The sequence below is a fragment of the Populus nigra genome, chromosome 3 (genome assembly GCF_951802175.1).
Source record: "Populus nigra chromosome 3, ddPopNigr1.1, whole genome shotgun sequence".
Classification (NCBI taxonomy): Eukaryota; Viridiplantae; Streptophyta; class Magnoliopsida; order Malpighiales; family Salicaceae; genus Populus; species Populus nigra.
Window position 1 is genome coordinate 7,879,394 of NC_084854.1, and position 25,137 is coordinate 7,904,530.

Genomic DNA, 25,137 nt, shown 5'->3' on the forward strand with positions numbered 1-25,137 from the left:
TAAAACAATTGATATTTGTGTCAAACGGTCAAATTTTCTATTTCTCAACAAAATTGACTAATAAAACAATGAAAATAGTGTTGTCCAATTGTCAAGATAAACATGTTAGTAATCAATAAATACCAAGTAAACATCCACACATCTCGTAAACAAAGAAAACCACATCAATTTACTCATTAGTTGTACTTGTATAGAATTACCCTAGATAACAACACAATATCATCAATTTATTTTAGTGCCCATATTGTACACTTTTATGCCAACAATGCATTTTACCAATCAAATCATTACTTTGAATTTACATTTATCATTCTTGACCATAACTTAAGAGTTACATCAAACACATTTTTTTTATTCATTTTTTAAATCACCTCTCATACCTTATTTTTTTATTATGTATTTATTATTTGCTTCTAATAATTGTAATTAAGTGCTCATTTATCCAATTAGATAATCATATCTATTAATTCCAACATTGAAGTCTTATATTATAACCTGATTATCACATGCTTCTAACCCTTATACTTGTCCCTGTCTAAACAATCAACTTAAATATTTATTTAAATCAAGTGCTTGTTCAAATGACTAACTTATTTTTTATTTAATGGAGCTCTCATCTTAACCGTTGACTTGTTATTCAATTAATCAATTAAGTCCTTGTCTAAATGGCTTACTTAGTTTTCATTTAAATTAAATCCCTGTCCAACGATTAACTTATTTTTCATTTAACCAAGTCATCGTCCACATTGACTTATTATTCAATTAGTCAATAAAGTTCCCGTCTAAATTGTTGATTTATTTTTCATTTAAATCAAGTCTTCATCCAAACAACTGATTTATTTTTCATTTAACTAAATCCCTATCCATACAACTAACTTATTATTCAATCAGTAAATCAAGTCTTCGTCCAAACGACTGACTTAGTTTTCATTTAATAAAGTCCACATCCAACAACTGACTTATTTTTTATCTAAGCAAGTCCTCATCCATATGGTTGACTTATTATTTAATTAGTCAGTCAAGTCCCTGTTTAAATTTTTGACTTAGTTTTCATTTAAATCAAATTCATGACTAAACAACTGACTAATTTTTCATTTAATCAAGCACCGTCAATACAACTGACTTATTTTTTAATTAATCGATCAAGTCCGCGCCCAAATGGCTGATTTAGTTTTCATTTAATTAAGATCCCATCCAAATAATTGTCATGTTTTTATTTCCATTTCAATTTGTCAATTAGGTCCCCGTCCAAATAGCAAACTTTAACCTATAATTAATTATTAGCCTTCGTCTATGCAGCTAGCTAAACTATTTTAAATCAATATCCCTCACTCGTGGGGATGACTAAATTCTTTCTAATATTAATTACTACATTTCTTTCCAATATTTATTTCTCAAATAAACAAAAGTACTAAAACGACACTGCAAAATTTTATAAAGATGAAGTGTCAGGTACCTTACTGATCCTCCTGTCAATCGAGCTCCCTCCATTGAAAATCTTGCTCTGTATACCCCTCCAAATTTTAAAAGAGGTATCTTTACTAGCATACCACTAAAACTCATGAGTTCATATTCATGCCAACAAACTTTTGTCCGTACCTAAGCCTTTCACACTCATAATTATCTACATCTAATTCCAACACATTAAATTTCCATAGTTTGCTATTTACTTATTTACCCTTACAAATTTGTATTTAACATTTAATTTCATATCTTCCACAGTATACAACACATTTGTATTTTCTTTCATACCAAAATTCACAAGTATTGATGGCCCAATTTGAACTCAAAAAAACTAATGACTTGGCCAATTCTTTCTAAACTTGTATACTTTAATTTCACATTTCTCACACTAATTTAATGTAGGTCCATTTACTATTATTATCCAGCATGCATAAACATCAGAAAAACATAGAATAATAAAAAATCAAGATTGAATTCCCAAATTTCTAAAATTCCCTAAATTAATAATTCTGTCAATTTGGCAACTCCTTAAAATTGTTATACCTGTTTGGGAGTATAGTTGCGGTTGCTTTTTAAAGTGTTTTTGTTACTGAAATGCATCAAAATAATATTTTTTTTTAAAAAATTATTTTTAAAATTAGCGCATCAAAATGATCCTAAATATAAAAAAATTATTTTTTAACAAAAAAATAAAATTTAACTTTTATAAAATCAGTTTGCACTGCGTTTCCAAACAGTTAGATTTCACTCATCAAGCATATAACTCAATTACTCATTGATTTATTTCAATTTTTCTCTTGGAATTATCATCATTATACCCCTGTCCGCGTCCATTTAATCACCCATCCACCAATCAACTTTCCCCCCAAATTTCTTTATAACCCTAGAAATCTTTACAAATTAGGGATTTTTTCTCCTCCCCTGTGCAAACGAACGATTCAAAAACACAAACTGGGTTGGCACCCAGGGGCACGCCGTAGCGTCAGCCTCGAAGCGGAGCACCGGAACATTTCATGTGGTCCCCGCAGCACGTAGACACCATAGCTGCGACCGACACGGAAAAGGCAAAAAGGGAGCTGCTGCATTTCTTCTTTTTCCCGAGGTTCTTGGGGGGCTCACAAGTTAAAAACCCATAAGAATTTGAAACGTGGTTATGTGGGCCATGTGCCTGTCATCTTTATCAAAAGTGAGAGAGAGATAGAAAGGTGTCCTTTTCGGTACCTTTTCTGGTCATCGGACACGCTGACCTTATTCAATATTCAAGTTTTCTGTACCCATTCCTCTCTCTTACTAAAGATTTCGTTAAAGTTTTTTTTCAAAAATATATATTAAAATAATACTTTTTATTTTAATATTAGTTTTTAATATCAACAAATTAAAAAAAATAAATTTAAAAAAAAATAGATGGCATTTTCCTTTGAAGAATACTGCGAATGCAAACATTTAGGTTTGACATGGATGGCATTGAGTTTGCCTTTTATATTATTATACTTATATAAGAAGAAAGTATAATAAATGAATTTATAATGAATGCATTAATTAATCTATGTAGCAATTCACAAAGAATTATAGGATGAGTGACTGATTTTCAACACGTGTACATGGCCATGTATGCAGGGACCCATTTATTGGTTAATCATATTATGTGATGAGTGAAAGTTTTAAAATAAGATGGTTCCTTTTGTCATTTTTTCATGTTAAAAAATAAAACATTAATAAAGCTCCGAGAAGAGAGCAAGTAAGAGATTTTTTAAACCTAAAACTTTAGATTAAAATTTCTTACAATATGTTTATTTTTTATTGTTTTTATTTGACATCTACTAGTTGTAGTTATCTACGGTATTTTGGATGGAGTAATTTCATTGACTATTTTTTCATTGGGATTTTATTTTTATCGGTGACTCTCAATAATTTATTATACCAATAGACTTTTCGTGCTAAAAAAATGGCAACGTGTTTTGATGTTTATCAAAAAATATGTTGTTATAATAATTATTAACAGAATATGTTGTCGCGGTGATATTTTAAATCATGAATCAAATATTGTTGATGGAATTACATATAAAAGGTTTCATCACGGATTCCGTCGAACAATCTAGAAACTAAAAAACATTCTATAACTCTTTCATGAAATTGGTTTGGATATATTTGATAGATTCATCGATAAATTCTTTTATCACTATCGTGGATTCCATTAGAAGAAGAAAATAAAGAAAGGAAAAGGGGAGAGGCTATTGTCGGTTATAACACTTTTAAAGTGCCGAATAAATTCTCGATTGAAAATGATGCTACAATACTTTTATCGAAATATAATGACATGTTATATTGTCGATGAAATTACCAACATAATATTTATTAATTTTTTTTTTGTCAGTAATTCTATTACGGATATAATATTTTTCATTGCTATTTGTTAATTTCTTGGTAGTGCATGTAATACAACTCTGTAATGTTTCTTAAAATTGTATGAAGATTAGAATTAATATAGAATATTTAATATACACACATCCTAAAATGATTTTTTTGTTTCTTCCCATTATAATGACTTGTTTTTTTGTATGAATATTTCATTTCAACCAATACTAATTGATGAATAAAAGTGTTTGGATTGAATAAGTGTAATATATATAAAATATGTTTGCGATAGTAAAAAATAATTTATATTTTTAATACGTCTGTATATAAAATTTTAGAATTTGGGTCAATAAACATCCTTTTCTATTTAAATACCATTAGAGTAGTACGAATAAAAATAATTATATGATTAACATGATGTTTCAACAAGGTCACCGTACAAGATATTAATATGGTAAAATTTTAGTCGATTTGCAAATAATCAGATTACCAAAATTGAAACATCTTAGCATTGCAAGAATATTGTTAAATAATCCATGTAATAGGAATCCATGTAATAGATGGCCAGTAATAAGAGTTTAGGTTCAAGAAGTTTGCTTCCCCTGTAATTTCAGGTTCAAACCCTGTGGTTGTTAATATGATGACCACTGAAAACTTACATGGTTGTTAACTTCAGGTGCCGTGGAATTAATCGAAGTGCGCGTAAGTTAACCCGAACATCCACGTTAAAAAAAATATATATTGATAAATAACATAGCTCAAAGAATGTTAGAAAAAAAAAACTGATATATAACTTTTTGTGCTTGCAATGACTTTAACTTCAATGATAAGTAGAACTGATTATGAAATTAAAAGTAGATGACGAACTTATATATTGAGAATCTACAAATAAATTAAGTTAAAATTCTAAAATAAAAAAGGAGATGATAATAAATCACCCCCTGCCAACGGGTGAGCCAATCTTAAATCTTAAAAAAAAAAAAAAAACTTTAAGAATACATATGAGTCATTGGTTAGTGGGATTGGAACCGATAATAAGATCATGATTTAATGCAGGGGCAGAGTATGTAAAAAAAAAATTTAAGGAGGGCAAATTAAAAGAATTATTGTAAAAAAATTAAAATTTTAATTATTTTATACAAGGAAAGAGCCGGGAAAAATTCCTTGCAGGGGTTGGGATCGTTGCCAGCCCCCTTATTTCCACCACTGATCTAATGACTCATAATTTTTTCAAGTATTTTTATAATTTTCTTCTACAATATTTAGCACTAGTATTAATTTAAATGTTAATGGTCTTTCTCAAACATGATTGAGAAGAGGCTGTTTCATTAATAAAAGTTAATGGATGTTTGGTTACAATTATTGAATTATTGTTTATGTGATGATGTGTTTAAAAGCAAGTGTTTAGTAAAACTTATATTAAAAATGTTAATTAAAAACAAAATAAGAAACAAAGACAGAAGTTATTTTCCGACTATATATTGAGGTGCATATAAAAAAAATAACATGAGTAATTTAAGTATTGTGATAATAATTATTTTTAATATATTTTTTTAAATTTATTTTTAATATCAGCACACTAAAATAATCTAAAAATATATAAAAAATTAATTTTAACCAAGAAAAAACAAACTTTTACTAAATTACATTTGAATTGCGTTCCCAAATACTATCCCTGTACAAGCTAGCTTGAGAACATTTTGACTGTCAAAAAAGAAAAATGCTGGTAATAATAATATTATCATAATTAGATAGGTAAGTTGGTATTCTTGAAGGTTTAATATAAATGGAAAGTAGTAATTAGATATGTTCCTAATGTTATCTTTCATGATTCGAGCCCTAAAGTATATTACAATAAAATAATTTTTAGTGAATTCTTTTAGAATATGATAATAATATATAAAAGTTAACTTGAGAGAATACCTTACCGTTGAAAAAGAAGATGTGTATTGCTGCGAGACTCCCTTGTATCGTCTAGCCTCTCAAACGCAATTAGTCTTGATACACGAGGGACATGTACGCAAGCTTTTAAATACTATATGAATTCAAGTTTATCTATATTTTAAAAAATTTTATTTTATTTATTTTATTTATTTTAATATTTTTAGATCGCTTTTAATGTGTTAATATAAAAAATAAATTTTCAAAAATAAAAATATTATTATAATGCATTTCCGAGCGAAAAATATTTTAAAAAACATTGTTTACTACTCTCTCAAATAAACCTTCAAAATTAATTTGTTAATATGGTTGAGACTGTATTTTGTTTCGGCTATAATTTTAAAAATATTTAATTAATCAATACATTTGAATTAAGCTCTACAAAATAATATCACTTGTGAGGGTGAAGGGATACAAGGTATGTACTCTATTTGCTGCAAAAAAAACATATGATTTCTTATTTTATGCGCACAATTACTTTCTTGGTTGAAGGGGAAAAAATAATGATAAATTGAAATGCACTACCATATTATAAACTCATTAGTTATCACCTGCCTCAAGCAACCATTTTTTTTAAATAGAATGTGATAGTAATTAAATAATAGTACCGATGGTGATGTTAATGGTATAAAAGTTATTATAAAATAATAATAATAATAATACAACAAAATTATTAAATAAGCAAAAAACATTTTACACAAGAGAATAGCCGAAAGAGAACTTTTATACTGCTAAATTCATCTTTTGAGTCGCACTTGACTCGTCGGAGTAATTTAGTGATTCTGACTGAGTTAGTAGTGTTGAGGATAGAATATGCTATCCTCCTTAATCAGTTGCAACTTGATCTATATATTGAAAATTTAGTAAACAATATTATGTCATTTCTTTCTCTTTTACAAAAGCTGAAAATAAAGATGTTGCTAATGCCGCCATTGCCGAACTCAAATGAGTTAGATTTCTACAAAACAACTCCCCCTTTTCTATGATATTGTAATGACTTGAGAGCCACTCTTTTGTACGTTAATCCAAATTTTCATGCGAGTATGAAACATGTTGAGAATTGTTTTAATTTTTACTTTGCCCATGAAGTTCAATTTATTGCTTGTTGTGATCATATTGGGGATATACTCACTACATCTCTCTCATCATCTTAGTTTACACTTCTCTACAATTCAAGTTGAATGTGGTGTTTTCCCATTAAACTTGTGGAGGAGTATTGAAGCAATATTATCAAACATAATTCTAGGCCCATGCCTACCTATCTATTTCATTATTAGTCTTGTATCCATTATATTAGCATATAGTATACATATATAGCTCGTCAAGTTTAAAAATATTAGAATATATTTTGTTGAGGTGTCCGTTTGTATTGCAATATCATTAATATATTTTATTATATTAGAATATTTATTTAATTTACTCATTACTTAGAGTTCTGAATTTTTTTATCTTTACCTAAATTAAACTCTAACCGATGAGTAAGAAAAATATAAACTTAATTAATTAGTAAGAAAAATATAAACTATTCATTTTTTATTTGAACTTAATTTTAAAATGTTAATTTTTATTGTATATTTTTGTAGTATATGCATTTCGTTTGGGTGTTTACTTATTTTATAGTCTTTTCCCATAAAAATTTGTTGTATGATGTGTACATGTTAGGGTTTGTTTGAGATTTTGTAAAATTATATTTGTTTTTAAATTGATGAAATTGAAATTGAATTTGTGATTTAGGTTTTTTTTATGAAATAAATAATGGCTTATTTAACATGTCCGTTTTATATTTTGTTAATTTTATTGTTGAGTTGGAATTTGGTAAATGTATAGAAAATTGAATTTATATAAATAATTGATAATGAATTAGTTGTGCTATTAAAATAGTTTGAATAAGTTTGAGTCAAATACATGTTCTGTTATTTATTTAGTTTATGTAATTAATTAACACATGTTGTCATCAATATTCTATATATTAATATAAGTAATGGATGATCATTCATCGATGTATCGAGATTTACTCGAAGGGTTACGTATGATGAATAATTATAATGAGGTTTAGGATTTTATTAATTACGCACCATCTAATCCGAGAAATATTAGTAGAGGCGGTATTAGATGTTCATATAAGAGGTGTAAAAATAAAAAGTTTCTCGATCTAAATGTTATAACGATGCATCTTCTACAAAAAAGAACTCATGGAGAGATAACTGTGTTGGTTTGCACATGAAGAACCATATATTCTTCATGAGACCATGGTAAAAAAAAATGGCTGGGTGAATTTCTAGTTCTAACAACGTGCATAAAGTTGCAGATGACAATAATAATCCTTTTAGAAATATGGTCATAGAAGCGATGAGAATGAATCAGGGTTATACCGGTCAATGCTCAATAATAGATGAAGAACCTAATGCAGTCGCGACCAGGTTTTTTGATTTTTTAGAAGACTCCAACGAACCATTATGAGATGGGTGCGCAAGTCACAATAAATTATCGGTTGTTGTACAAGTGTTCACCATCAAGTTAGATCATAGGTTGAGTGAGGTCAATTACAACAAAATTATTAAATGAGCAAAGAGCATTTTACCCAAGAGAATAGCTGAAAGAGAACTTTTAAGCTGCTAAATCCATGATGAAACCCCTCAGTATAGGATACTAGAAAATTAATATGTGTCCAAACTTTTGCATGTTATAGTACCTTGAAAATACAGAGTTGATTGAGTGCAGAACATATGAGCATGCTCGTTATAAACCCAAAATCCGTAAGGGAATGACTCTTGTTACACATAGAAAACTTAGATACTTCACAATCACACCTAGGCTTCATAGATTATTCATGTCACAAAAAACTACTGAGCACATCACATGACATCATTCACATGATGTTGTAGATAAAGTGATGATACACACTTTTGATGGTAAAGCCTAGAAAATTTTTAATATGGTGCATTCTTAATTTTCAGTGGAATCAAGGAACATTCATCTTGAGTTATGTTCATACAGATTCAATCTATTCGGGTTATTTACTGCTTCTTATTCTTGTTGGCCGATGATACTCATGATTTACAACTTGCCACCAGGGATGTGTAAGAGGCTAGAGTTCATGTTTTTATATACAGTCATTTCCGATCATAATAGTCAAGGTTGGAATATAGATGTTTGTCTTTGTCCGTTGATTGATGAGTTGAAGCAGTTATGGTCTTCCGGGGCTTTGACATATGATGTAGTAATGAGACAAAATTTTCATATAAAGGCAACTTTGATAAGGACTATCAATGATTTTCATGTGTATGGAATGGTTTCTGGTTGGAGCACACATAAAAAACTAGCATGTTCATACTGTATAAAAAATAACAAGGCCATCATGTTAATAAATGATAGTAAAGTGTCTTTCTTTTATTATCATGGACGGTTCTTGCTAATGAATCACAAGTACAAATAGAACATAAAAGACTTCTTTGTTGACAGAGTTGAAGGGGATGTTATACCGCCACTATCGTTGGGTGAAGAATTGTATGATATGGTATTAGAGTATAGTGACATTGTGTTTGATTTTCATTCCAGTAAGCAGAAGTTTTCTGGTTTTGGTTTGACTCACAATTAGGTAAAGCAAAGTATTTTCTAAGAGCTTTCTTATTGGAAAATCAAAGCTAATATATATATATATATATATATATATATATATATATATATATATATATATATTATCATCGTAAAAATATAGAGTTGGTTTATGATGGGTTATAAATCGCAAAGCCCAAAGCCAGCTTTGCCTTTGACAAGAATGCAAAATATCTTGTCTACCAATGACTTAAGAGTTCGTGTTTTCCTGATGGATATACTTCGAACATATCAATGTTGGTTTATGAGAATTGCAGATTGTATGGAATGAAGAGTCATGACTGCCACGTGTTTATGAAAACACTCATTCCACTAGTTTATCGAGATTTATTGTAAAAAAAGATATGAGATGCATTCACGAAGATCAGATACTTTTTAAAAGATATATGCTCCTATAAGTTATAGACACAACATATGGAGAGGCTTGGAACGAATAATGTTTAGACAATATGAGAACTTGAAAATTGAGATGATATTTTCTCCATCGTTCTTCGACTTAATGGAGAATTTACCAACATCTACCGTTTGAGAAAAAAGATGGAGGTCCGATCTAATATAGATGAATATATCCATTCAAGATATTACACATGCATCGTAATTAAAATTATATTGTCCTTTTTTTAAATTTTTTTCAAAACATTCATTTAATTCCATGCAAGTACTTGTTCAACCTTAAAAGAAAAGTAAAAAAGCACATGTTGTGGCTTCGATAAACGAGACTTATATTGTTGAAGAGATCTCAACATTTATGAATGACTTAGTGCTGAGACGGCTGAACTTCGTCAATCGGTAATGTAGATGAGATCATAAATGGGTGGTACATGTGCTCCCTCTTATTCGCCCCACAATTTAGGCGAAGACCCACCTCCTCCTTCTCTAGCGCCTCTATTCTAGATTAATTATATTTGAACTTATAAATGTTTAAATTTGTAATAAATATTTGAATTTTATATTAATTTAATTTTTTTTAATTATTTCTATTTCTATTTAATATATATATATATATATATATATATATATATATATATTAAAAGATATTTTTTAATTATTACTGATAGGGTTACTAACGGCCTAAGCCTGTTGGTATATTATTGAGAGTTGAAAAAGAATTACTATAAATGCCACCGCTACTGTTTACTTATTGACGGAATAACAATCGATTTATTTAATGGTTATATGTCAACTTCACCGATGAAAATATCGACAGACAAAAACAAATCAATGATAAAATGACATACAGTTTTTCTGTTGGTGATATGTTATATTAAGTAATGGAAATATCGATGGAATGAAGCAGGTAAAAGTTTTTTGGCGCGCTTTCTCCATCAGTAAATCCATATGTAAAATTATTATCGATGGACTCACTAGTATACCATAAATCATAGATGAGAGTTTTTCTGATGGATTATTTTTGTATGTGAGCTCGTCGATAAATTTTGTGCTGATGAATTGTTAGTATAAATATCGACAAGAAATTCCGTCGATAAATCTAAAAATTATAGTAGTGTGTAAAGTTATTTATAACAAAAGCTCATGAAAGTACTTGCTTAATTAAATTTTATGAAAGCATGTATTAATCAAATTTTATGTGTGCAAATACTTAAACAAAAGAATCAATATAAATACTTAAATAAAAAACATAAAAAAGTATAGATATTTCAAAATGTCATTATTCATAAAAGCTAAAACTGGTTGGAAAATTACTGTTGATGTAAACTCGTTGGCAATGTTCACTGGAACAGTGTAATAATGTTTTTACACTTCACAAAAATATATATATATATATATATATATATATATATATATATATAAAACTAGCTATTGTGGACATTAAGATCTTTTCATGAAGCGCATTAGTCATTTCTAAATTGATCAGGGGTAATTATGTCTCTTTCCATTTCAATGCACAATGAAAAACCAGAAAGCCCTTAAAAGCAAAAATTTCAATACTAGCATCAAGTGGAATTTTAGTACTTTCAAAATAGATCTTTCCATGATTATCATTTAAGGTGAGAGGAGATTTTGTATTTGGACAAATATTTTTTTTAATAAAAGGCATAATGAAATAACCATAATGTCATTGGAAGTAAAAAAAATCAAACTGACCTAAAGAGGTTTTTTCATCTTTTCCCAAAGATTTTTTCGATATTAACTTGTCAGATGAGGGATAATTTGGTATTTAACTAAATAAGAAAAAAGAATAGGAGCCTATGACAGACCTAGGGGTGAATGAAAGGCGCCCATGCCTCGATGTCTCCTGACACCCGAAAAAATCCATTATGATGTGTCGTTGGAAGCACCATCGTGTCCTCTTTGTATTGGTGTGGTGCGTATCTTTGGTGGTGGTCTAGTTTATTGCTGGTAGACCTTTCTTTTTTTTTTCTTCTTTTCTCTCACCCTTTGAAATTATAGTTTTGCCCTCTTGTTTTTTTTTTTAATTTCAATTTCAATTCTTATTCTTTTGATTTCTAATTTTTAGTCTGAGCCCCTTGAATAAATTTTATTTATTTTTAATTTTATCATTCAATCTCAATTTATCAAATATTAGATTCTTCAATTTCATCCCTATTCTTTGAATTTCTAATTTTTTTCTTGGTCCTTTTGTAAAACTTTTATTGGTTTTCAATTTCATCATTTAATTTATATTGATGATATTATGTTTTTCAATTTGATTCTCATTGTTTTGATTATTTATTTTTTTCTTGGCCTTTTTGTTGTTATTATTCCTTTCAATTTCACCTTTCAATCAAAATATTGTTTTTATGTCAATTTTGATCCTCATTCTTTCTAAATTTATTTGATTCTTTAACTAAATTTGTTTTCTTTTCAATTTCACCCTTCAATAAAATATAAAATTTATTTTTTTTTAAATTTTGATCCTCATTCTTTTAATTGCTATGTTTTTTTTTTAAATTCTTTTGTATAATATTTTTTTTAATTTCATCATTTAATATTTTAATATTTGATTGATTGGAAATTAAATTTCATTGTTTTTTTAGATTGAGTGCTTCATGTCTAATAACTCAGGTTATGGGTTTAAAATGTTAACACAAATTGTTTTTTCTTAAGGGCTTTATAATCCTTCTTATTTTTTTATTGGGTTATTCCAATCTCATGATTTGGGTTGCAAGTTTGGTGAGATATTCCAGGTTGGCTCAACCTTGATTATCATGGTTACAAGTTTGTTATGCTAACTCGGATTGATAAATATTGATTTTTTTATATTTTTTAATTCAATTTTGACATCTAAATATTATTTTTTATAAAAATAATAATAATCCAGCTCCGCGACAAAGAGCTGGTAATAATGCTATTCTATTCCTACATGGATACAAATTAAAGGCTAAATCATCTTTATAAAGATCATTACCCAATACGGGTATTTCCCCTAATAAGCCTCTCCAATCGTATGCCTTTCAAAATCAATAAAAGTAATTTTCTTGACGGAGGCTGTATATATATATATATATATACATTCCAATTCAGGAAGACTTGAAAAGGCAGTATCATTCAAGCAATTAATTAAAGGCCAACCGATCACCGGATTCCGTTCGGATATGACCATGTCGCTATTGATTGTGACATATTCAGTTACTACTCATGTTTTCCATTAACTCTACTAAAACTATACAAAGATGTTACTCATGTGTTGAATTTTTTTATGTTAATAAATGCTAAATATCCATAAAATTATTTTTATATGAATGTATTAGTTTGTGTATAAATGGCATGATCAAGACCTAATTGGAAATGAATTTAGTTCTTATATGTGAAAATTAGGAGGAGAATACCCTTTACATTTATATTTAAGACAAAAAAAACTTAATTATGTATTCAGAGTTTAATTTTTTTTCCTAGCCCTTGTTGTAAATAATTTGTCTTCGAGAGTTAAATTAGATATTTTCTTTTGGCCAAGAGGATGATTTTTTTTAGATATATGAAAACCGGACAAATAATACTACTTGTTTGTGATTACAAAATAAAAAAATATCATTTTGATTTTTTTTAAGAAAACATTTATTAATGGAATGTCTTAAAAAAAAGAAGTCATTGATTGTTATTATGATTTATTTAAAAATGAGGTAGATATTGCGTTTCAAAGTGATTTTTATTAGAAAATACATTAAAATAATATATATTTTTAAATTTATTTTTGATATAAATACATTAAATAGATTTCAAAACATTAAAAATATTAATTTTAAATAAATATTTTTTTAAAATTTTACACAAAATATTTTTTTAAAATTTTACACAAAATATTTTTTTAAAATTTTACACAAAATATTTTTACTTCTCTTCTTCCAAATACCGCACCTTAACAACTTTCATTACCAAAAGAGTGCAAGAAACACATTCTCCATCCGGCGTTATTGTTTAATTTCCATTTATGTCTACTTTCCCTAAATTAAACATTCAAATTTTAAATTTTACAGGAAGAAAATCTAGTCATTGATTGATCGCCATTAGTGTCCATCAAAGCTTAACGAACCTAAAGCACCCTTTATCACCGTACAATTTTAATTACCAAAAGAGTCACCATCTTAAATGATAGGAATAATCATTAATCCATTCATCCTTCTGTAGGACCCCTCCCCCCTCACCTTAACCAATGCCACCAAATTCCCATCCTTTGATCCTCCAAATGGCCCACAATCATCGATGGATGGTCTTGATTCATCAACGCTTACATCACACATAGCAACAAACATGGTTACCATTTGCAAATGTTTTTGACATTTACGTTCACATTATCAAAGCCTCAAAAGTCTTGCACCTCTTCCATATATGGTGACAGCTCTGACAAAGGAAGAAAGAAGTTTACCATAAAATAATCAAGAAAATAAAAAAGCTTGAGAGAGAGAGAGGGGGGCTCATATAAACAAAACCCCATTATCATATATATTGACAAAAATATTTAATGCAAGAAAAAGTAAAAGGTTTTTGTGTTCTGTTGAGAACTGAAGAAGAAAAAGCTAAAGACAAATACATAGGGCAGGGAGGGACGGGGAGTTTGTGTGTACTTAAAGGGGGAAAAAGAGAGGAAAAACTAGTTATAGATTTCTGTTTTGTTTTGGGTAGGAACACCCTTCCCTCTCTTTCTTTTGGCCCATCACCATCATTGTCCTATTTTGTACAGCTTTTTGGTATTACTATCTTCCATTCTTTATCCGTTTCTCCGATTCTTGTTCTGATCCAGCGCCATGGAATCTCTCTCTTTCTTTTGTTTAGCCATCTGGGTTTTGTCTGAAAGGCTTAAAGAACACATCTTTTAATTGAAGTACTCATAAAATCTTAGCTCTTTCTCTTCTTTTTTGTGTGTGATCTCTGTGTTGGGTGCTTTTTGTTTGGTACATGATGGCTGTAGACGACCAAAGGGGTGGTAATTCAGTTAATGAAAAAAAGTTTCCTGTTGGAATGCGTATTCTAGCTGTTGATGATGACCCAATTTGCCTCAAAGTTTTGGAGAATTTGCTTCGTAAATGCCAGTATGAGGGTATGTTTCAACCTGTTATTTTTTCTTCTCTTTCGTTCTTCTTGTGTGGATCTTGGAACATGATTTATCAATATTTTTTTTGTTAGTAAACAGTTTTGATTTTTAACAAATTCTACATGTGTTTGTGAAAGTGTGGTATTAACTATTGATATGTTGTATTCTTAAGTTTTGTTGTTCTGCTTTATTAATTTGCTGTTGATTGGAGTTTGCGGAATTATATGTTTGAATTGTCTCTGTATGCATAGTTTGAATTTGTAATTCATTACTTCTGTCCATTCGAGTTTCAGTTTTTTGCCTTTTAGAGGGTTCGGACTAATTCTAATTGTTTGTTCATTAACTCCCTCTATTAGAACTAAAATATTTTTTATTTTCTGTTTAATTGTGATTGGCAGATTTATAGGACTGTTGCTAGTAATCGGGTTCTCTTACTCAATTATACTCCTGAATTTTGGAGTGCATGTAATTTGAATCTAAATTATAGTATATGGGACTTTGAATTTTTACTGTCAAATCTCGTTCAAATTCAGATTTCTTTTCTTACATTTTACGTATGGTGTTTGCAGTTACAACTACCAATCAAGCAGTCACTGCTCTGGAAATGTTGAGAGAAAACAGAAACAAGTATGACTTGGTTATCAGTGACGTTAACATGCCAGACATGGATGGCTTTAAGCTCCTTGAACTCGTGGGGCTCGAAATGGACCTACCTGTCATAAGTAAGCAAATACTATTTTTGTAAGGTGGTAAATGATCTTCACTTTCTTTTTTTCACAATTTACCGTGATCTCTTGAACTCTGATTAAGCATGTTAACTTAGATTGGGCTTCGTTGTTGTTTGTGTTTCTTATAATGGCTATGTTGTTGGTCTTGAGAAATTTGTATGTTATAATTACTGTGTAGTCTTCACATAGGGAATAGATGAAAATTGGCTTAAATCCTTGTATAATTTGGATTTGAATATAATTCTTTCTCACAAGAACTTTGTTGCAGTGTTATCATCTTATGGTGATAAAGAGTTCGTATACAAGGGCGTTACACATGGTGCTGTTGACTATTTGCTAAAACCTGTTCGAATGGAGGAGCTCAAAAACATATGGCAACATGTAATCAGGAGAAAGAAATGGTATCCCGAGGACCAAAACAGGTCCCCAAATCAAGACAAGGGTGATGACGGAGCTGGAGAAGGGGAAAAAGGAGTGACATCAACTGGTAGTGAAGATCAAAATGAAAAACTAAATAGGAAACGTAAGGACCAAGACGAAGAGGATGAAGAAGAGGGTGAAGATGGAAATGATAATGAGGTATCTGGGAATCAGAAGAAGCCTCGAGTTGTCTGGTCTGTTGATTTGCATCAGAAGTTTGTCTCTGCTGTTAATCAAATGGGTCTTGACAGTGAGTTTCCTCAACTCAGAAGCAATATTTTTTGTTTTTCTGTTATCATACTTACCAATCCTAAAACCGTTTGATTTACCATTTTCTTTTTGTTAAATCTTTTGCAGAGGCTGTTCCAAAGAAAATACTTGACCTGATGAATGTTGACGGGCTTACAAGGGAAAACGTGGCAAGTCACTTGCAGGTAGTGATATTTCCTTTTTGCTTCCCTACCTTCCATGAGAAATGATGCCTATGATTGTGAATTCTGCACCTGTGCTTGGGGTGACATCATAATGGGATGTATATTGGGTGTGAATTCTGCAACTGTGCACTCAACACTAATGTGGAAAACTCGGCAAATCCTTAACAATAACGAGGCCCATCTTTGTAAATTAGAAATGTTAATTCAACTATTGTTTCACATGGTAGTTAGAGTGTGACCAGGTTTGGTTTTTTATGCAACAAGTAGTTAGACGTGTTTAATGAAATTCTGAACTCGTGTTAAAATTTCGAAGAGTTTTATTGCTGTAGTCATTTTGAAGCTTCCTGTTTATATTTTCTTACAGAAATTTAGGCTTTACCTGAAAAGACTAAGTGGTGGAGGAAACCAGCAAGGCAACATGGTTTCTGCATTCGGTGCTAAAGACTCATCTTACTTGCGAATGAGTTCAGTTGATGGATTTGGAGATTTTCGCTCTATGCATGGACCAGGAAGGCTTTCAACCACTTCTCTTTCATCATATCCATCTGGGACTTTTCTTGGTAGATTGAACTCTCCTGGGGGTTTAACCTTACAGGGAATAGCTTCTTCTGGGCTGCTCCAGCCAGGTCTCTTACCAACAAACCAGGGTACAAATTTATTTCAAGGGATTTCATCAGCACTGGAGCCCAAGCAACTACAAATGAAGTCCATTAACCATATTGGAGAGTTTAATCACAAAGGTGATACAGCAGGTTTTACACTTGCAAGTTGCTTCCCGGATGTCAAAGTGTCTATTGGTAGCTTGAGCAACACCATATCTAGTGCCACCAGCAGCCCTCCGATATTACAAGTGAACCCACAACAAAATCAGAGTAGAGGATCATTGGTGACTCAATCTTCTCTAAGCATGCCTTCGTTGAATCAGGAGTCTTTTGATGTTGGTGTCCAGGGCTCTTCAAATTTTATGGATCATAGTAGATGTGATGATAACTGGCAGGGTGCAGTTCAGTTGTCCACTTTTCCGTCTTTGCCAATTGGTGAACCTTTCCGGCATGATCGATCACCTTCCAGTACCTTGAGAGGCAATATATCTTCCACTACCTCTCACATTGTTAATAGCCCCATTGATTTTTCCTCTACGGGTTCTCTCACAGCACCTTTAGAAGATTCCAGAGTAGACATGCAAGGACAAACAGACTTTATTGGTAATATTTTTCAGAATACAACAAATTACATTTCAAAGAACAGATGGGAAGAAAATAGCCAAAACTATAATCCTGGTCTAAATGCTTCATTCGGTGCCATGAATTCCCTGGTTTCTGGCAATGGTTCCATTGGTGCATTGAACCAGAGTATGGACCAAAGGAAAAGGTTTGGCGCATCTATGATTGGTCAATCAAACAGTGGGACTCTATCCATGTTTCAGCATCCTGATGTTGAGAATTTTGCTTTGGACCCAAAAATGAGGTCTAACGAGGATGTTATCTTGGAGCAAGCAAAGTCCCAGAATGGTTTCGTTCAAAATAATTATGAGTCTATGGATGATATAATGAATGCAATGATCAAACAGGTACGAGAATATTTTTTGCTTTATCCATCTCAATTACACACTTCAGATGCGTTCTTTTCAGCTTTTCCAGTCACCATTTCAAGTTTTCGTGCTCTAAAGAAGTTTAGGAAACTTTTTTTAAATGACTCCTTTTCTTCTTTTTGGTAAAAACTATAAAAGCTCAAGACTGACAACATAGATAACCTTTATTATCTAGTTGATAAAATGGGAGTTGGTTGTGGTTGCACCTATTTACATTCTTGTTTGGATTCTTTGTTGTGATAGACAGACTATGTTATTCATATCAATTAGCTACTTCCATTTCATAAATAATAATTATGTGATGGGTAGGCTTTTTCTTAGTCTCCATTTATAAAAAAAAAAAAAAAATTTAAAAAATTCATGCTACCTTGCAAACATTTGTAGTGACTGAAAGGCGAATGAAAGAGAGGAGAGAATGCAAGTTTGTATAATCGACAATCATTATATCCTATTCGATCGATAGAACTCAAAGCCAACTTGTATGCGTAATGATAAAAGGAATGGTGAATCATTTCTGTAGCCAAACTCCCTATTATTACTGTTCCTATGAAAGTTTTGAATTAGTAGTTGCTTGTTTCATTTTCTTTGTGCTTGTTTCTTCCGAAAAATTCCAATCTTTTCTTGAGAGAGTTAAAATTTAAGTTGCATTCTTTGACACTTCATAATGTACTTGATGCAGGATCAAAATGATGGTTCCTTAATGGATGGAGAATTCAGGTTTGGATCTTTCTCACCTGGATCATGCATGTGAGTCTTCGAAAGGAGAAGAATATCTGAGTTCTCACTCCTCTCATGGAAAAAATTGTATCTTGTAATTGATTACTCCTTTTCTTTTTAGTTTTTTCCCTTCTCGGTTTTCCCAATGTAATCTCATCTTCCTCTTTCTATTCTTATTCTCCGTTACCAGAGTTAATTACCGGTTAACATTTATAGCCTGATCCTTGTTTTTTGATCTCTCTCCTCTTCTCAATTCTTATTGATAAATTAATCGTACATGTTAAATTCATCACCCTTTTCTAAAATATTAATTTTTACTAATTGTAAATTTACCTTGGAAGTTAATAAACGTTTTCCAGAATGCTTTTTTTGGGCCTTGGAGTGTGAATCTGCTATCAGAAGTAGACCTTTTGCTTAAAATGCTCTAACCTTTTACAGAAAAAGAAAAACAGATACGCGGTTGCTTTAAACAGCCTCCATTAGATGGGATTAATTGTCCCTTCTTATGCTGATTTTAAGAGATTCATTATCCTTGGATGTACTAAGAATTATCTGTGCTCGTGTAGTGACAGACACGGGCACACGAGCACTTTTCTCATATCTGTCGTTTTGTGTGTGGAGTTGGGCTTAGCAGGAGTGTTTTTGTTACTCTGGAAAGCAAGAGAGGTTTGTGTTGGTTTTTTTTGTTATCTTCAATCTCTGTTTGAGCAATTTCTGAAAATCTCTGTTTTAGTTTATTGCACTTATAAAAGGTGGAATGATGCCTATTTATATGCAAATGCAAGGAATAGAAAGCTAGAGGAGAGTAACAGTGTCGCTTTCTTGACGTTGTCATAATAAAACGCCAGCATTTATCGAAAGAGTTTAGTTCCATGAACCCAAATCCGACAAAGCTTTCGGAAATATCAATGATTGAATTCTCCAGTCTGATGCTATCTAGCGGATAATTATTACAGAACAGCATGAAACTTAACAAATTCACTGTGAAGAAAAGTTATGGAAAAGTGATGCGCATATGAAAGGAGAACAGTAGTGTAACATTTAAACATGATAATGAATACCTTGTTTTTACAGGCTAAAACGAGGAAAAGAGCCCTAAATTTTAAACAAGGATAATGGGGGTTAGAAACGGTTCTCTCTCCCCCTCTCCCCCTCTCACCTTAAATTTTGCCTTGTCTGGCCTATGAGAATATAGGCAAATAGAGCAGAACCTGGAATAATCCAGCGTGCCTTTCAATTCCAATATGTTAAACTTTGCAAGTATTCACTATGTCTCTCAACAATCGAAAAAACCATTAAAAGATTCACAGGCACATAAACAGATATAATGTCGATAGAACTCGAGTTAAATTAGATTTAAATATTCAACTTAATCAAGCTCAACAAGCTGAGCTCTTCTCTCTGCAGCTTTCTTCCTTACAAATATCCCCCAACGTAGAGCTGCTTTCAGCTTAAGCCATCCAACGACAGCCTTCCCTGAGCCCTTTCCACGCTCCTGCGCATATGCTTGATTCATCCGAGGCTCATATGCTTGAATGCTGTAAGAGTAACAAGCCTCGTCAGAATGGCCAAAACCAGGTCCCATCCCAACTCCACCCACACCAAATGTTTTTAGCAGTCTCTGCATGTCATCACTCTCCAACATCTCTGAACTCCTTAGCCGTATTTCTTCTGCAAAAAAGTCTTCCAATCCATTCTCATTCCTTGTCCGAGACCAATCTCCTGGAAAGTAAACACCCCCAACAGAAGGAGTTCCAACTGACATATAATCCACGCTGCCAGATAATGCTGCTTGTGGATTATTTATGTTATTTAGGGTCATTACAGCATTCTGATCAGACCTAACAAATGGAAATTCAATCAACTGAGGGACTGATGGGTGGTTATTTATGGCTTGGTGTTGTGGACTTGGTTCAGAAGGATCAAACTGCTGCTTGTTTTGAGCAGATGTTATGTAGTCATTTCTCTCGTAGCTGTTTTCAACAAGGGGCGCAGTGGAGGCTCCTTTGCCTCTGTTATTGCTATCTAGGGAGTTCAGGACTTTGCCATCATATTCTACAACTTGATGCCAATTCTCATATGCTTGTCTCACCAGGGAATCCACTGAAACCTGTGAGCAAACACTAGCATGAATGAGCAAACTTTACTTGTAGTGACAACCGTCAAGTTACACAGATTCTTCAATCTCTAAAAGAGGTTTTGGACGCATGCCATCTAAGACTCTGAACATGGTGTTGGGGCAGCTAAAGTTGCCACATTTAATGTGTCAGAATAAGACCATTTCTTATGCCTAGAGTAGCGAATAACAATCCATTGTAAAAGATCCTGATGTCTATCGGTCAAACACATCAGTAGGACAATTTGTATTGACTCTACACCACATACAGTGAAAATTATCACATCTTGAATGTTCTTGAATGTTTGATTTCAAGATTATTTGCAACAAATTTTGGTAAACATCTTTCTTTAGATCATTAAGTAATATTGCAACACGTTTTACTGCACTATTTTTGTATGGCACTTTGTATAGACGGATTCAGCTGAATATCAGGGCAAAACTGAAGTGTAAAATGACGGGCAAATGTTTTAGTAGATTCTGAATGGCAGAGAATATCAAACCTTTTGATTGTCGTTAAGCGATTCCAATGAGAGGAACTGCCCATCTGAAATAAGGCCCCTGAGCTCATATATATTATTGAAAACAACACCAGTGCTATGATTACCATCAGCATAATAAACATAAAGCTTTCCTCCTAAGACACAAGTCTTTGCATGCTCAACTGTATTCTCCCACATCTTATTTGACATTCCACTTCCAAGGATCTATGTGAACATCAAAGTGGAAAACAGGGAATTGAAGAACAATCAATATGGAAACAAGGGATATGAACTGAAAAGAATAATAGATTTCTCAAACATATGTAGGGAAAAAGAAAAGGATTCTTACATGTCTTAATTTCTGTGGATCTCTAATGAGAACACGGAGAAAATCTTCAACTGTTGTAATATAAGCCTTTACCAACTTTTTGTGCAATGCTCCATCCTTCGCTATTCTGTCCAATCTCCAAACTTCATCATGTAAAGCTGGTGGGTAGTGTTTCTTGTATACTGAAATTTATATAAACAATCTTGGTTACCACAACTTGTTGGAAATAATTCATCTGAAATTTGATAAAATGTAAGAGGCTGCAAATTCCAACTGAATACAGTTACCCAAACTATAAGATAGCCCAAAAATTGGAGGTTTCTTTGTACGAAGCTGCAGAACTGGCTGTTGCATCTATTTATACCATTAGATTTCTAAGGTTTTTGCATTTCAGTTCCAAGAAAATAACCGAACTATGACGTCCCTAGTCAAAACATTCTGTACTAGTATTTATAACCTGATAGCGAGTTATCTTTAACCCATGCTAAGACTCACAGCTTGGAAGAATGCAGAAGGAACTACTATTCTCCTGCTATTCCGGCAACCTGTCACCATCCAATATGCACCACATTATGCAGTGGAAGGCTACTAGCTTTACCGATAATTGTACTATATTTGCGTGATATCATTGTTTCTCAATTAAATAAAAGAGAAACCCAGGAAGATGGTGTTGTTTGAGAGGCTTAGTGGGCAGTCATCTATCTAGCCAAGTAAGAGCATCTAGATTCTAATATTGTTGAGCACTAATTTTAATGTTTATACTCTAATGTTCTACTCTCCAAAACAGATGTGTGCTGCACGGTCTCTAAACTAGCAACCATGCGTTATAACCATTTGAAAACTCACATTCTCCTCGGTGATCTTTAACAGCAAATGCCTCTGTCTTAGCCTCACGAACACGAAACCCCTCACAATATCCAGGAGCAACCTTAACACCAAGCCTGAACTTTCTGCTCCTTATCCAGCTAGAATTGTCAGTAAAAGTAATTTCTCCGAGAGTTCCTACCCCTTCCTTGAGAGTGACCTGTAGATCCCCAGTCAGCAGTGGTCTTTTACCTTCACGCTCCTTTACTTCATGGCTTTCAAAATGCTCCATTGCCCAATCTTCATCAGCTTCCTCATTGAAGTCACCTTCAAGAACCACAACATTCAGTTTAGCAGCTGATTCTGGTCCAGTTTGCACAACAGTTCCAGTACTTGCATCTAACAGGACAACATGGATAGCTGCCCCTTGCTCCCCCTCAACTTTCCCTCCTGTGAACAGGTGAGGAGGCATTCTTGTTCTGAAATGAAGTTGTAGATTGTTTCCTTCTGGGCCTGGAAGTTTTGGTGGTGATGACCTGCCATAGGAAGAATCATAATTCATCGTATCAATACCTATACATTGCAGTTTTTTTTATACAAATGACATCCCAATTTCCACCAGGAGAACATGGAGTATAACTGAAATTTACAATGATTTTTTCTACATTGTTTGCCAGCATCATGAAGATCCAAGGCAGATAGGAAAGGAATTTTTAATTTTTAGAATTCAAAAATACCTAAGAACCTACCTTCCAGCCAATTTAGCAGGGCCTAACCTTGTCAAAGCACGTTCCACTTCTTCACTGACCTGATCATTCATTCATAATGCCAAAATCAGCGAAGGAATTGAAGATACCTAGGATCGCATAATATGCAATGCCTTTGATAAATTAAACCAACAGCAGACAAATTAGGGGACAAGTAGACAAGAAAATGCTTGAATGTTGCTGACTTTTTATCAACATTCTGTAAATTGATGTAAGATTTACTGCACAGAAGTCTCTGCAATTATTTCAGTATGTCTACAAGTGAGCCCTACATGGAGACCCGAGTCATGATTCTCATGAGATACAATCAGCTAAAAATATACAACAGCAGCAGTGTCATTGTATCTTCTACAGGTTTAGAATAATATCACAACTCAACCCAAATTTTATTAGAACAAACGAATTAAAGAAAGAATCCATGACTCACAATTCTGCGAAACAAAGGCTCCAAAGATGAGCAAAGTCTTTGCAAACTATCCACCTTCAAAGCTTCCACAATTACACTGCAGATATATTAAGTCATAAATCAGTTGGAGTGGACTTAAAAACTGATGCTAAGGCAGAACATATGCACAAAGAAGATATTAGACAAACTGAATTAATACAGCACCAAACATTGACTTGAATATTCAACCAATTCCACACATAAGTTTAAGCTGTTTGAAACTTGAATCCAAAAGCTTAAGTACATATTTGATGTTTCAAAAATTATGATCTTGTTCTTAATCATTGATCCGATTTAGTAAAGTAACCCAGTGGAGACTTTGATTCTGAAATCAGCCCAAGCAGTTTCAATCATTCTTGAAGTCTATCAAATCACCTACCTTATGATATTGTTAATTAAGATAAGATCTCACCAGGCATAGCTAGGTTTGGCATGAGATCCACAAATCATCAAGGAACCAGAATCATTGTAAATAGTGACACCCATGTATGGTTTAGGCATCAGATTAAAATGAGAAGACTTAATTTAGCTCTGGAAGGAATAAAACTGATACAAGTGCTGAATTTTAAAACTCAATCCAATGGATCATAGGGAATATATCCAATCTGCCAATCCTCCTATAATTAACAAAATTATCTTTCAATCCTCTTCGAGTTGTCCTAACTTATCTTTCAAAGCCATGAAAGAAAACCAAAACACAAAATTGGAAACAATAAATCTCATGAAGTAGTTACAAAGACCAACCTTGCTAAAGCAGGCAATTTTGCCTTTTTTGATTCTGGCAGGTTGTCAGCTTCATCATCAACACTCTGATCATAACCTCTTTTCTCAACCCTCCTGCCTCTTGAACTTTCCATTTATAGAAACTTAACAGAACCCAAAAAAATCTCAGTTACCTTTCCAAATGTAGAGAGGTCCCCAAGATTGGTCCGAAGACCCGAGAAACTTCACAGAAAGACAAACAAAAACCCTATATCGTACAGCATATTACACATCACCATGTTCAATTGAAGAGAAATGGAATAAATGTTTCAGACCCCAAAAAGAGCAGAAACAGCTTTTTAAGACAGTTTCCGGATCTGGTATTGCAAAGATGATGTATTTTGTTTAGTTTTAGATGGATCCAAGTTGATTTCTTTTCTTTATTTATGATCTAAGATAATAAAATATTTCTTTCTACGTATAAAAAATTAAGGTTAAGACCAGTCATGACAGTGAGTGCATGGACTTTGAAAGTCTTGAAACCGCGTCTGTGTCCTTGGCAAGCATGTGATTTTTGACTGTTTGTGATTTTCTTTTCTTATTTTTGGAGGAAAGTCAAATTGGTGATGATGGCTAGATTGGTCAGTTGGCCTGACAGAAGCAAACTACCTCATATATATCTACTTTTTGTAGATGCACCGTAACAAGTTGACCATTTCTGTGCTGTTTGGAATCCA

The 25,137-nt window shown here is 32.2% G+C and overlaps 2 protein-coding genes across 2 annotated transcripts; one reads left to right on the plus strand and one right to left on the minus strand.

Annotated features, from left to right (window-relative positions):
- The first annotated feature begins 14,209 nt into the window (after positions 1–14,209).
- On the plus strand, positions 14,210–18,993 carry LOC133689000 (two-component response regulator ARR12-like). Its single transcript, XM_062108694.1, has 6 exons — positions 14,210–14,872; positions 15,436–15,588; positions 15,863–16,264; positions 16,372–16,448; positions 16,813–18,018; positions 18,719–18,993. The coding sequence occupies exons 1-6, from the start codon at positions 14,731–14,733 to the stop codon at positions 18,788–18,790; spliced, it is 2,052 nt and encodes a 683-aa protein (XP_061964678.1). The 5' UTR covers positions 14,210–14,730; the 3' UTR covers positions 18,791–18,993.
- Positions 18,994–19,956: 963 nt separating this feature from the next.
- LOC133689001 (calmodulin-binding protein 60 F-like) lies at positions 19,957–24,929 on the minus strand. Its single transcript, XM_062108695.1, has 7 exons — positions 24,443–24,929; positions 23,681–23,756; positions 23,236–23,294; positions 22,529–23,022; positions 21,704–21,864; positions 21,376–21,579; positions 19,957–20,866 (listed from the first exon to the last, which is right to left on the minus strand). The coding sequence occupies exons 1-7, from the start codon at positions 24,553–24,555 to the stop codon at positions 20,126–20,128; spliced, it is 1,848 nt and encodes a 615-aa protein (XP_061964679.1). The 5' UTR covers positions 24,556–24,929; the 3' UTR covers positions 19,957–20,125.
- Between the last annotated feature and the right edge of the window lie 208 nt (positions 24,930–25,137).